This window comes from Lutjanus erythropterus, chromosome 18 (genome assembly GCF_056507025.1).
Source record: "Lutjanus erythropterus isolate fLutEry1 chromosome 18, fLutEry1.hap2, whole genome shotgun sequence".
In the NCBI taxonomy this organism is placed as follows: domain Eukaryota; kingdom Metazoa; phylum Chordata; class Actinopteri; order Lutjaniformes; family Lutjanidae; genus Lutjanus; species Lutjanus erythropterus.
The window spans coordinates 6,452,812-6,467,882 of record NC_139334.1 but is presented as its reverse complement, the minus strand read 5'-3'; the positions used below and the strand labels follow the sequence as shown (position 1 = coordinate 6,467,882).

The window sequence follows — 15,071 nt, the reverse complement described above, 5'->3', positions numbered from 1 at the left end:
TATTTTTATATTGGGCATTTTTAAATATATGTTGAGATGTGACATCTGCTGAAGACTTATTCAGTTTTATGTATAAAATTAAACTTTTTATATGTGTCCTACATCTCATTGTTAGGATGACTGGAGACCGTTTTGATTCATGTTTCCATCTATAGAGAGGATATGGGGATATTTAGGGTGTATTCTCATAAAATTTAGATTTTTATTGAATTTTTGTCGTATGTATGTGTTGTATTAGTATACTCCAGAAGGACAATATTCATTAATCAGCAGAGCAAAAAAAAAAAAAAGTCAAATCTTCATCTGTCATTCTCAGCCGGGTATTAAAAAGGAACAAATTTTTGCCCATCTAATTAAACTCAAGGACATAATGGTGGTAGTAAAGAGATAAAAGATTTCTAAGATAACTTTATTGTGGTTTCTCTGCATATTCATAATATCGCCTTTTGCACTTCAGCCCAGAAGAGAGAGTACTCTCCTACTTCCTGTGGGTCTGATAGCAGGACGTCTGATGGGAGGAGAGAGAGCAATGAGCCCCCAGTGGTGAGGAGAATCATCTTGTAACATAGTATTATGCAAAAGAAATGAAAAAGGATTTTCCCACACAAGTGTCTCTTCTTTAATGTTTGTCTCTGTATGCTTAGATCCTCATCAGGCAGAGCAGCAGTCCAGCTGACACAGAGTGCATCGCTGAGGGACAAACGAACCACACAAGACCGAAACTCAGAGAGAAAAGTTAGATATTACGTCACTAATTATTTCTTAAAAACAATTATCACTGTGATATCTGTGTGGATGTGTCTACTCTTGGCATGGATTAATATGTCCTTTGCATCCTATACTTCTCATTATTAAACTTTCACATTCTTTATGTCCTTTATCCACCTCATTCACCCACCCTACCTAGGTGAGAGTATAAGCAGTGAGACGTCCAATGGCTACCTCAACGAAGCTGAAGTCACCTGGCAGGCCTTCGACGAGGAGGCTGACACTCAGTCCACACAGTCAGCCCACATGGACGTGACAGCCGACCCCCAGAGCCAGGGCAGTCTGCTGCTCAGCCACAACGAGGCTCTAGCAGGTATTGAAACCAAGCACCCTGAGCACCTAAACATGCATAGACCCTGTATTTATTCCAGATGTCGATAATAATGATGATGGTGATGATGACACTTTATTTTCAGAACAAATGGGAAATGTTTCTTGTGTCCCAGCAGTTCAATCTGCAGCATCGCAGAAAAGACAAGAATTAAAACAAAATGCAAACATCTTTCATTACAATTACAGAAGGCAATATTTAAGGCCCTTCAACGTACATTTGATCTGGGTTTCGGCTTCATTTAGTTTTAGGATTAAATGGTGTCCAAAACTTCAGTCTAACCATATTGAATTGTGGAATCTCCAGTTTCTCCAGTTTGATGGCAACAATCTGTGTTCATCGTTCAGGACCCAGTTGGGGTCAGAAACAACATTGTTGGCCAGCCATAGTATGTTATTTTTGAAGTTTGATGAGTGAATTTTCTCCAGGGGTTGACCCACAGTCTGTTAGCAGATTTTCATTTGGTGGAACAGTTTCCACTTCAAGGTAGTGGACAAACACCATGTAGTATTACTGTATTGTAGAACACACATAATCACAATTAACTACAATCAATGAATTAAAACAAAATAATAGATAAGCTCTTAGCCTTGTATAGTCGATAAGCAGACAAAGACACATACAATGTAGAAGCTATTGGGAGTAATTAGAGGAAACTGGCCAATAAGAAGTTAAATGTAGAAACTGTCTTTTCTCCAGCTTGTTTCCGTTAAATAAGTGTATTTACTAAATACAGTAAATATTGTTTAAAAAAAAAAAAAAGAAAAAAAAAGAAAACATCTCACAGAGCAAGTCATTGTGTTAACATGCAGCACAGAGAAGAAATGAGTTGAAAGAGTTCAGCAGCTCTGGAGGTTCATCTGAGGTGTGCCCCATCCTCCTATAACCTCACTCTTGATGGATTAGTCATAGCTGGGTAGAGTGACCCAGTAAGGAAACTCGATGCGCATGTCAGTATCTGCTACAGTACCTCCCTGGCTAGATCATTTAATCTTTTAAAGCTGCTGCCAACCTGTGTGTGTTTTTCCTTTGTGAATGTTGTGAAGGAAAGTGACCTGTGGTCTATAGTTTTTATTTAGACAGAATCATCTAAATTATTTGTTTGATATTTATTTTATAGGAATATAATCAAGACAATCCTTGTGCTTTCTCAAGGCCCACTTCTGATTGTTCAAAAAATTCTGAGGACAACCTTTACAAATGAGGAGGGAATAAATACATAAGATAATAAAAAAGGAGAAAAAACGTTAGTTTTTTGTTTCAAAAAATGATCCATTTTGTATCACTGCATCCGAAAGAACATTAGGTAGGTAATTGTTGCAAACACCTGATTCAGAGCTTACGAGTCATTAAAGGTACACGTCAATTTTTCATTTTTTATTTGTAGGAGTTCTTGTAGACATTTAGATGTAAAAATAACTTGTTTAATAAATGAGAGGTTGTGAGATTTAGAGTCCTTTAAACTCTAAGTTTACCCTCTCCTTCTCCCCCTCCATCATTATTGATGGAGAGTCACCACTCTGCCCCTCCCATCCTTGTACGTGAACTTCTATTCGTGTTGTCCTACATTGTGATCATCACAAAGTTGTCACTCCTGGCTTGTCCCTGTGCTCCATTCTCCTCAAACACCGTTTTATCCCTTTCCCCTTGTCGTTTTTAGGTCCTGAGTGTGCCCTCCCTCCCCACTCTGCACCCCCGTCCTACCACCACCACAACCACTACCACTACCCCCAGAACCCGCCCGCCTCACCGGCCCTGCTGGTGCACACAGAGTGCCCGCGGGACTGCCCCCTGGATGACACCATGCATCAATCTGTCTTACACATGCCACACCACTTGGGTACTGCTCCCCAGCTGCTACTCATCATATAAATCTCATTTACTTTTGACTCTCCATGTTTCATATTTTCTTCTTTGATTTCCTTTGCTTTACATTACACACATCCCATTTTTTCCCATCCTCTTAAGAGGCAGATGCTGTTCAGTTTCTCAATTTGATACATGGAAATGTTTTTTTTTCCGTTCTCCTTGGAACTAAATATGCATTCCTGTATCTAATTTTAATTGTGCACAACATTTTGCACAAGGAGTGAAAAATCATCAAATCTGCAACACACACTATCCCTTTCTGAGTCTTTTCCTGGCCTTATCACTCCCTGCTCTCCCCTGTCATTCTTCTGTTGCCCACTAGGTGGCACTGTCCTCCCACAGTTCAACCTGACTTCACTTGGACGATGCATGTGACCTGTGCCTGTTTCCCAAAAGTGTTTGAGTGCTTTGATCAGTTTCAGTGACAGATCTTAGTGCTTCGATGCATTTGGGAAAATGTGCAGGGAGACTAATTAATTTTGTCAACAACTGCTCAAATAAGGGTTTATTTATCTTTTAAGTATTATAGACAAGTCTCAAAATTTAAAAAGCTTTTATGAAAAAATGTTCTGCATTTGTTGACTGAATCACATTTCCTCTATGAAACTAAATTTGTTTCACTTTGTATTAGGTACCAGCAACTACAAAAATATAGCTGTTAGCAAATAATTTAAACCACCCCAAACTCTCTCTCTCTGACCATGCAGACAGTAGTGAGTGCCTGGCCGATGATGTCAGCATCATTGCGGGTGGGACTCTGACCGGTTGGCACGCTGACTCAGCCTTTGTCCTCTGGAGGAGGATTTTAGGTATCCTCGGAGATGTCAACAGCATCCGCTGCCCCAGAATCCACGCCAAGGTCTTCTCCTATCTGTATGAGCTCTGGCACAAGCTTGCCAAGGTGAGGTGGAGAGACAACTAACTAACTAACATATGAAGCTTCTCTTTTTGTTTGTTTGTTTTTACTGACTGGAAGTGAACATGTGCTTACAGATTCGGGACAATCTTGGGATCAGTGTGGACAACCAGTCTTCTCCACCCCAGCCTGCCTTCATCCCTCCTATTCGAATGCTGGCCTCCTGGCTCTTCAGGGTATCAGCAACACAGAAACATCAGAAAACAAAAGTCACAGTCAGAAAATACTTGGATATTATTTTGACAGTATACAGAATGAGTAATCATTTCTGTCAAAATATACAACAAGTTGTACTGTAATTGAAACAAACAGTGACTGCTCAGCTTGACTGGAAAGAGCCAGTCTTGTTGTCAGTGCTACTTTTTTGATCCAGAGCAGCATTCCTGTTTTTTTTCCATCACACAGTAAATTGCATTTAGCATTTGATAGCCAGATCCACTCAAAGACCAAACCTTTTGCAAATCTGTAGATCGCCAAGTGCGGAGGACCATAGGTTTAACAAAAGGCTTAACAAAAAACTCCCACACACTGTCGTCTTCACTTGCAATCAGAGGTCTTTGATGACAGACGTTTCAGTACAATGATTTTTGTCAGTCAACAATTTTCATTGAAGGCTGTAGTTATTTCACTCGTTGAAAGTTTATTAATGAGTTTAGATGTTGTAAACAACATGTGGTAGGTGTTTCCCTGGGAGAATCCTCTAATGCTCAGGAAGCAATTTGATTATATTTCCAGCAGCAGTAAAGGAATAAGCCGGACTGAAGCAGCAGATGCTGTTACTAAACACACAATTAAATTAACACTTTGTAATCACAGTGTTTCAGCAATACTATAAAAACAAAAATGTTGCATATTAAAGTCAAACTTAGTAGTTTGCCTCACACATGGAGAAAAGAAACTGTGATCACATTAAATTGTCATTGGTTAAATTTTTTTTGACAAAACCATCCCTGCAGCCTAAGTAAGGACATTATTCTGCTTATGACATGGTAAATTTGACACAAAATATTAAATTGAAAATAGTTTTATTGATTTAAAAATGATCTGCATCCATAGCAACAGAAACAGTGGACCCTACAATGTTGGAATTAACCAATCAGAATTAACAAGCTGTGTATTAAGTAAAGGACAATGTACTGTGAGCAGGTCATTATTTTGAAATAAACCCAGACAGGGTGATTCAGAACCTGGATGTGAAGTGGACGCGTCTTGAATCACCTTGAAGGGATTTACAGTATTTCACATTAATGACCTGCTTACTGTACATTATCTCGCTTATTACATGGTTACTTACAAAAATAAATTAGAGTCTATGATTGAAACTGTGTTCATAGCAATAGCCTGTTCAGTTCTTCTGTTATACGTAGCAACGGTGCGCTGTAAAAAAAAAAAAATAACAGACTCTAGAATAGTGCAATTGACCAATCTGAATAGAGTATTCAACAAAGCCATGTAATAATATATGTTAAATGTGTCTTAAACTCCTTATAGTAACACTGACCTGACATCTCCGTACCCTTCACAGGCCACCATGCTGCCTGCTGAGTACAAGGCTGGCAAGCTGCAGGCGTACAAGCTGATCTGTGAGATGATGACCAGACACCAGGATGTGCTCCCCAACAGTGATTTCTTGGTGCACCTCTACCACATCATGCACAAGGGCATCACCAGTGATGACCAGGTACAACCAGCAGGTGGCTCCTACAGTTAATCTGACAGTCGGTCTATTGTTCACCACCAGGTGGCGCACCAGTCAAACTCATGCGGTTTACATGCTTTGGCCCAGTTTAAAAACTGTAAAAAGATGGTTTGTAGTTGCCAATTTGCCATCTACTTTTTGCTGGGTGACGTGACTCAGTGATTTCTGTTTACCTGTTAGTTCTTGATGTAATTCAGCTAACCGCCTGGCTTGTCATCTATACCTGATATGTGTCCATTCCAGTGCTTTTTACAGATATTGTAACTGATGGGAGCAAGGACAGGGGTCATACAGGTGCACTGATTGTTGAGGCTTTGTTTCAGCTGGTAATTTCGAAAACTGTGTGCCAACCAGTGGTGATGAAGAATGCTTGGGTGTTTTGGCATCTTCCACCTCCTTTAGCCACACCCTTCCTCATATTTAAATCTGGCCTCGCTCCATTCCTTCCAGACGAAGCTGAGTGGAGATGAATGGAGTCCCCCCAAAACAAAGGACAGGGATAAAAGTGTGTGTGGATGGGGGGTGTTTTGGATGCAAGTGTGTGTGTGTATATGTATGCCCTCCTGGCTGGGTTTCTATTGCGCCTTGGCAGTGCGACAAGCTTATTAGAATGTTTTCCATGTCGTTAAATAATGTTTTGAGCCCCCGCCGCGTATACGTGATTAATTAAGGATTGACGTCTGTCGCGCTCCGTTAGACTGACACGTCGGCCAGGGGCCCAGAGTAGGCTGGCCGGCCTGCCTGCCTGCCTGCCTGCCTGTGTGTATGCGAGTGTGTGAAGGAGCGGGAGGGGAGTCTGGGGAACGTAGTGTAGAGTAGAGCAATGAGGGGGGCACACAGAGGGACGAGGCAACATTCTCCAGCTTTTGTTGTGGCTCTGTATAATGCGTCGGGGGGCCAGAGCCAGGCTGGCCACTGAAGCATGCTCAAATTGGCCGGAGAAAAGAGTCCTCACGCCACACAATAGAGGACAGCCGCACGCCTGCTTAACATAAGAAAGTGGCTCTTACTCCCCCTCCTCCTTCCTCTCTGCCTTCACCCGCAACCCCCACCCCACCAAAAAAAGGAAAAAACATGTACTTTTCCAAACCCATCATACACACACACACGTATATATTTATGTGTGTGTGTGTGTGTGTGTGTGTACAGGCTGGTCTGCAGATCATCTGATAAGATTGTGCATATGAAATTAGTTTAAGATAAGGGTTGTGTTAAGTTTTGTATTTTACACAGTGTGTATTGTACATTTGTATTTTAAAGTAGTATTAGGTTGCAGATGGAGCAATTTCTTTAGACCACCTGAAATAAATGAAAATAAAAAAGGAATATAATCTGCCTTAAACCAGAGTATTAAAGACATTCGATTGATGATGATAACAAAGAAAAGCACAAAATCTCCATATTGGAGTGGCTGAAAACAGCATTTTCTGCCATTTTACATGAAAAATTACTTAAACGATTAATCACTTATCACAATAGTGTAATAATTTAATTCTTCTTTTACCACTTGCCTGGTCGGGCAAGTCAGTTGCCAGATTTACTTGCCCGACATGGCATTTTACTTGCCCCGGGCAGTCCTTATTGTTGAGCCCTGCCTTAAACAGACATGTTTTATAGACAACAGGGGGAATCCCAGTGTAAATCCTTACCAGTAATTCAACTAAGCTCCGAAAAAGATGGCAATTCCCTTGGAGAGATTCTCCTTCCAACTGACATAGTGCCAAGGTCAGGGCTATTGTCCTGACTGTCACACTCTGGTCACTGGTCTCACAGAGGCATGACCACAGCATAATAGCAGTAATCTATCTAATAGGTCTACTGTCTGGACTGTGCACACAAGTCAAATTTTAATTTACACCTATTCATTTTGCATAGGTGGAAGAAAACATATATCAGCCATACATATAGACTTAAAACACCAGTTAATCTCACAGGAACTAAACATATAACATACAGGTACAAGTAGGAGGTTCTTCAAGTAGTGGAGTATTTTTTTTTTCCTTTGTCAGTTAGAATGCATTGCAGTTACAGGATAGAACAGGTGAAAAAGTTTCAGCTCCTCTTTTCTAGCTGCGTCATTATAGACAGAGCAATGCAACAGCCTGGCAGGCTTTCAGCTTGCAAACTGAATCTCTAAATCACTGCGAAACACAAAACTGACGACGATGGAAGTGAACTTAAGTGATAGAAATTAAGTGCAGGCGACCCGCTGTCAGATTCCTCACCAGATCGGACTAGCCAGGCATGCAAAACTTATTTGTTTGCTTCTTTTTGTCACTAGCAGGCTGGCAATATTATGGAAAGGATTTCAACAGTGTGAGACTTTTGTTGTGAGATGTTTTGTTTTACCAGAAACAGTTGATTTATTGTTCTCACCAAACTCGCCATACTCCTTTTGCAAAACATCACCATCATCAGCTTCATTCAGACTCAAAAGAAACAAAAAGTAAAATTGATCAAAAACATCCAAAGATGGAAGCCCCTCCCACATACAAGTGATTATCATCTTGTCACTGAAAAAAGAGAGGTCTTGTGCAATTTATTTAGTGCCAGATTAAAATGTGACAGTTGAACCTCTAAGCCACAAACATGGCTGTTGATTAAACCTCTCACCACACGGTTATGCAGGTGGGTTGTAGCTAGCAGCTTGTGAATAGAAAACCCCAGATGCTCATAGTGATGATAGTGGTGTTGAATTCTCAACAGGAAATCTTGACCATAATCACTGGAAACTTCCATAAATAGTAGATGAGACAAACATTTACAGATTCTACGTTGTGCGGCGTGATGTAATACCAGGCTGAACCCTGTCACCCCAGAGGCCAGCAGGTGGACAGCGTATGCTTTCCTGGAGATGAGGCCAAATGAAAAGGCCTGAGGTGGCTCTATTCAGAGTTACGTTAATGCACCTTTTGTTGATGCAGGGGCCATTCCGACTGCCAGCACAGAGCCACATGCAGGTTTCAATTCCCATTTCTATACACACACCTCAAATCAGGTTCCCTCTACTTACACATACAATAGAAAACACTTTGCATTCTACATTTGTGGCTTCCTCTAAAATGCTCATTTCAGGCAATCAAGCAACAGTTTGTTGCATGCTAATTACCTCTGACTGCACCACACATTATGCTTCAGAGGTCAATTACCAGCAAAATGAGGGTAAAATGGGCCCTCAATCCTAAAGCTCTTCCCTCCAATTTTGCACATGCGGCGCATCGTGTTGGTTTGACTTCCTGCTTACTGCCTCTCTGTGTTTATTTTATTCCCCTTTTGTTCACCTGCATTCGCTGTTTACCAAAGCTTCAAGTGATTAATGTCATCGAGAGAGACAAAGAGAGTGAAATTGTGTGCGTGTGTGTTTGCTAAGGTGCCCCTCAGTTCAGCGAGAAACAGGCTCATGTTTGAACTGTCCGATTTACACAAGTTTATGGCCATGAAGGCAGGTGTTTCTAGCCTGGACCTTGCCTTTGTACACAAATATACACGCACATGTCTAAGATAAGAGAGAGGACAATCATTCTGCCTACCTGAGATGCTGCATTCTCATACCAATATGTTCTTTAAAAAAATAAACAAATAAAATAAGAGTACTTCTTCTCTCAATGAAGAATGGATGAATCAACCACTTTGCTGCACTCTGCGAACTAAATATAGCAAGAAAATCCTGTTAGCAGCTTTTTATGGTCTTGTCTTGCATGGTATTACACTGTACATACTTTAGCAGTTTGTGCAGAGCCCTCTGCAGTACAGCATATGTCAATGTTGAAAGAGCACCCATCTGCCACCGAGCCGCTTGTACCTCAGCAAAACAATACCTTGTCTCTGGCTTTAATTACAGGTTTGCTTGTGTGTGTGTGTGTGTATATACATGACTCACCAAAGTTGAGGTCTTTTGTTCTCCCTCTTATCCTCTATGAACAATCCATCTGCTGCCCCTCTCCTCTGTCTTTCTTTCCTATTCTGTGTTTTTTTTCTGTCCTTTAGTGACACATACTGTTGAGTGCCTTACTCTCAACAACACACTTAAAATGCTTAGCCTACCTGTTGGAGGAAAAAGCTTTCTCCATGCCATGTCTCTCACACGGTGGCCCATTTACAACATTTTTCTGCTTCCGTCCACCCACACTAATAAGACCCTGTGCTTATACCAAATACAAAAATCTCATCTAACTGTGAACACACTGTAGAAGATACTCAGTTTTGGTTCTGGTGGATGATAGCCGTTTATTTCTGTATCAAGTCAATCATTGATGACTAATAACATAAATATCAATGTGGAAATTACTGTTTGCCTCCTGTTAACATTTGTGCGTGTGTGAAATCTTGTCATCAGGATGTTTTGAACACCATCATCCGCTCCTGCTCCCCTCGTTTCTTCTTTCTCGGCCTGCCGGGCTTCACCATGCTTATTGGGGATTTCATCACTGCTGCTGCCTGCGTTCTGAGCTCCATCTCCTCAGAGGTACACACACTCTTTTATCATTCAGATTTATTATGCGTATTAAAGTGGCATCAAAAAGTGCTTTCAAACGCCAGAAAAGTTGTTAAGTATTCAGCAATGTCACTGGAGATTTTTCAGGGGGAGCAAAGTCTTAAAGAAACTTCAATAAAATTCAAAACCAGAATTTTTCCACATACCTCTTGATCTTCAGTAACTGTCACATTCATTCACTCACTCATGACTGATAATTCTATGAATAACATTTTGTCTCTGATAATTGTTTTGAATTTTGCAGATTTTTTACTTTGAAAATCAAATTATTTTGTGAATTCTTGGAGTAATAAATCTGTGGAACAAAACAGCACAAATATGTGAAACTTCTTTCATTTGTTTGATTTGCATGAAAATCAATAATGCAGTCTTCAAGTGTGGAACAACTGCCCTTTTAATGACTACATTTACATGCCCAATATATTCAGTTTTTTGTCTTTATCCCAAAAAAAGACTGTGTTCCTACTAAGCTGTTCACATGGCTAATGAACATGAATATTCCACCAGTATTCACGTTTACATGCAGCTGCAGATTATACTTAAACCTCCCTTTACAATTCAGTTAAGTTGTTACTTTAAACCCTTATTTAAATTAATTCTGTTGCACCAAAACTTTAAATGCCAATTTAATCAATATTAACTTCAAACTTAGACTTGAGGAGGTTTAATCTTTAAAACGACTGCCTTTTGAAAATGGATTGATGAAATAATTAAGTTACTCAAAGAAAGTCAAGGGACAGGACTCAACCAAATTGATGATGATGTGTCTCTTCTTCATTTCACTTTCAGTTCATGATATTTATTGTTAACTTAGCTGACTAGCAAAAATTTTTTTTTGTTTGTTTGTATAACCTTGCACATGCTCACATAGCATTTGGGTGCAACATTTTGTTAAGGAATACAGAGCAGCTAATGGGTTTCCCTCCTTTATACACAAATTATGATGAATTATACAAATTATACAAAGTTTTTTACACAATGGTTACTTTATATGTAAAGTTACTTTTGACAATGTTGTTGAGGAAGTTGGGAAGAAACTGCAGTTCTCAGCTGCTCTTACGTTAATGTCAAACACTTTGGGGAAAAAAAAGAACGTTGCTTCACTAGACATTCATGTATACATATGTGTGTGTGTGTGTGTGTGTGTGTGTGTGTGTGTGTGTGTGTGTGTGTGTGTGTGTGTGTGTGTGTGTGTGTGTGTGTGTGTGTGTGTGTGTGTGTGTACACATATATATATACATACATATACATATATACAGGCTATGTGTGTGTGTGCATATATACATCAGCACAATCATGAATACAGACCCAATTAACTCTGCTGGATCCCTCCAATCCTTTTTCCCTGGATAGCGACCTTCCTGTTTCCTGGAACTGGGTTGTTTTCATGGAGCTTTAGGGAATTAATAATAGCATATTGCGTTTTTTTTTTCCTCATCTCTGTCAGGCTCCAAGGACGGAGGCTCAGACAATCCTGGGCTCCCTTGTGTGTTTCCCCAACCTTTACGTCCAGATTCCTATACTGCAACGTGTGTCTGGCTCTGACGACATTGTTGTCAGCAATGAGGATATAAAGGTAAGTGTTCAACATGTGCCACACTGGATATTTGCAGTACAGTCATTTAAAAACAAAGAAGCTGCTCAGTGTTTTGAGTACTCACCTGCGGTATGCAGTACCTTAATTATAAAAACATTTTTTGGATTTCTCCTATAATTTGAACACTAGGATCTCAAGATAATGATTCAGCTTGACTCACAAGTCTTATATTTCTATGAGTGGTACCAGATTTCTACAAATATTAAAGTGATTTGCGTGGATTGTTATGTAGTCATGTCATGTTGTCTTTGCTTTTTAGGATTATCTGGTCAACATCCTGCTAGAGACAGCAACAAAGGAACACTGTGAAGGGGCCAGGTATGATTAGCAATATTGGAGATGCTTATTTTTTCTTCTGTAACATTGTCTATGCATTGTGTTAGTTTGATGTGAATGTGTTTTTGCATATGTGTGTGGAATAAAAACGTCAAAAACTGGGTACAAAGCACGTACTAACCATCATAACAATTATATGCATTGCTGGTAAAACACCATTTAGCAAAATGTTTTGTCCCACAGTAAAGATACTATGTGAAGCAATTTAATGTGTTATTGGTTTTTATTGCCAGTGTGTCAACAGATTGTAACTTAACTTAAAAAATTAGACCTTTCCTCATCGAGTTACTTCTGAGAAAATCCAAAGGATAGAATGTAGAGCTGGACAATCCAGCTGAAAAATATATCACGATTTAACCACTTTTATTATTAATTTAATTACCTTACTTTGAATAACCATTTTATTAAGACACTTGATAATAATAATAAACAAAATTGCCATGTTGGTGAGCTGACCTGTCCTGTCCTTTTATTTTTTTTTTAACAATTTCCTCACCGTCTGCATTCATTTTCTCACGCTACATCGTTTCTGCTGTTGTGTCACATGCCCATGGTGCAAATGAAAAACACACTGTTAAATGATTGGCTGTTTACATGCCACTTATGACACGCTCCATTGTCGAGGGAGGGCTTTGTGGAGCCAGGGTGTTTTTGATGTGCTCTCATGGCAGTTTACATTTAATGTATTTAAGATAAACTATTTTATTTAACAATTTTCTTATTGTTATTGAAGAAGTGACTGTTGACAATACATTTCACTATTTTTTTTATTGGCCAGACCCAATGTCATGTTTATGTGCACTACCGGTGCAATACCAGCTAGCGTTAATTTATAAATGAGTCCAAAATGTCAACAAACGACTGGCACACACCACAACACAAGCCTAACTTTACTTCATCTATCAACATGATGCCAGTCAATCACGTTCAGTCTTATGCATGTCACGTCACTGTTTTTACTGTTGCCCAGGGTGTTCGATTTGGGCTATGGAGTACCAGCACACTTGCAGCCCTGACTGCAGTTTACTTTATGGCCACCAGTCTCATTAATAATGAAGATTTTCTGAGAATTCGAAATCGTTTAAATTTAAGAATGATTACTTCTGTCATTTAGGTGCATCGCTGTGTGCAGTCTGGGTCTGTGGGTGTGTGAGGAGCTGATGCAAAAGAACATCCACCATCAGGTCAAGGATGCCATCAATGTTCTGGGAGTAACACTAAAGGTCAGTCACCCTCTGAGGCAAGGAAACTTCATCACATCCTAAATGCATTTCCAGTTAAATACAGTACAGTTATAAAATCCAACTGTACTGCATCAAAAAAATTCTAAATCCAATAAATCACAATGCCAAAGTGTCTCTAAACACGTTGATGCGGAAAGCCTGGATTTCATCACAGTCTTTTTTGTTTTGTTTTACCTCACAAGCCCCCTATAGTGTTTAGCTCTGAGAAAAAATGATAGTTGATCACATAAAAGGACTGCAGAACAATTTCAACATAGTGAGTGGGGAAAAAGTGTGAGAATAAAACATGTCCAGCGATGTGACTCATGGGTATATTTTGGAAGAGCCTTCTTTTTCTACCTGAGTGAAGAGATGCAGAGAAGCAGTGTGGAGGCTGTTGTTTTTTGTTTTTTTTTTTTCTTTCCATGGAAAAGGGTTTGGGGCGGTGGCGTAATTTCCAGGCTGCTCGCTCTCAGTAGATGTGGGCCAATTTAAGTAGCTACATCTCCCAGCTTCCTGCTCGAGCAACCCCCCCTCCTCTAATGGAGCAGTAATCACTCCCCTGTACAACTTGACACACAGACTCAGCCAGCCCCAAAATAGAGGGTATAGGCTGGGTGGGGGATCTAGGGGGAAGAGTGGCACTGAGAGTCTCTTTTCTAAAAGCAGGTGCTGAACTCTCAGGGCCCCTTTTTGTGTTTGGCCATTTCTGCACTCCCCACATTGTCTGCCCTTGTTACATGTTGAGAGGCATTCAGCTGGAAGAAATGGGAAATTCTATTTCTCCACAAAGAATTTCAAATCACTGAAGAAATCCACATTTGAAAGAAAATTGTCAACAGCTCAATTCTCTCCTCCAATGAGTCTGGGGAAAATGAGCCATGGCTTGAAGTGGAAATGAAATTATGCTGATTATATGCACAGTAAGTGAAAAACCAAATTTAAGGGAAATTACTCAGAATTTTGTCACAGTCAATGTGTGCCTAAACTTTTTTCCCATGTTGTCCCTCTGCCTTTTTGGAATTCCAGTATTTAGGTGACACAAATCCAACAAGGGAAAATATAGCATAAATGATCCTCTGTAATTAAATGTTTAACTCTGTTTGAAAGATAAATTTAATAACACTGAAGTTTGATTATTTGCACATAAAACTCATATTTAAGGCAGGTTGTGCATATATAAGAGAGTGTACGTGCAAATATGAAGTAGTGTCCAGTTTTGAAATATGCCAAGATATGTTTTCCTCTAGCTGTAAACATAGTCATGCTATACAAATATATGTTTATTTAAGATTATTTATTTAAGTTGGAGATTCAGCATTACAGACATAGCTTAGTTTACGAGCCAGGTGTCTACATATTGTTCCATTTGTATCATAATTAATTCAGTTAGTCCAGAGTGAAAGATTTAGTAATCAAGGAATCGAGGTAATTTATTATCATTGCACCACACAGGGTTGTACAACAAAATTAGAATTGAAGTTCCTTCAGGCTACACAAAATGTACAAATAAAAAGTATAGATAATTAATAAAAATTCACTCTTTCCCCACCATTGACGAGATGTCTTGTCATTTAAGAGACAATGCTTCCCCGCCATTGACAATTGCTGTTTTCACTCCATCGGTAGAGGATGTTGTGACAGATTATAAGACGAAACTTGTCACGCGAAGAAAAAGACAACCGCTGGAATTGAACAGCAGAAGAAAGAGGTTATGTTCTGTAGCATGAAAACATCGGTGCTCAGCTCCAGATCTGTGGGTCAGAGAGCACCACAACCTGACCACAGAGCCCAAATGCAGAGTGGGGCAGCTCGCGCTCTAGTCCGACTCCTACAG

General features: G+C 39.8%; 1 protein-coding gene across 8 annotated transcripts in view; it reads left to right on the top strand.

Annotated features, from left to right (window-relative positions):
- The window catches only part of ralgapa2 (Ral GTPase activating protein catalytic subunit alpha 2), a 119,145-nt gene that overhangs the window by 49,650 nt on the left and 54,424 nt on the right, over positions 1 to 15,071 (top strand). For 7 of the 8 annotated variants that reach the window (XM_084743264.1, XM_084743269.1, XM_084743265.1 and 4 more), the window contains 11 exons: positions 458 to 543; positions 645 to 735; positions 908 to 1,081; positions 2,760 to 2,939; positions 3,676 to 3,869; positions 3,962 to 4,060; positions 5,410 to 5,565; positions 9,920 to 10,048; positions 11,526 to 11,654; positions 11,935 to 11,993; positions 13,126 to 13,234. In XM_084743264.1, coding sequence (XP_084599390.1) covers positions 458 to 543; positions 645 to 735; positions 908 to 1,081; positions 2,760 to 2,939; positions 3,676 to 3,869; positions 3,962 to 4,060; positions 5,410 to 5,565; positions 9,920 to 10,048; positions 11,526 to 11,654; positions 11,935 to 11,993; positions 13,126 to 13,234 — 1,406 coding nt within the window. The remainder of the gene's footprint in view (positions 1 to 457; positions 544 to 644; positions 736 to 907; positions 1,082 to 2,759; positions 2,940 to 3,675; positions 3,870 to 3,961; positions 4,061 to 5,409; positions 5,566 to 9,919; positions 10,049 to 11,525; positions 11,655 to 11,934; positions 11,994 to 13,125; positions 13,235 to 15,071) is intronic. The other variant, XM_084743267.1, reaches the window with a different exon arrangement.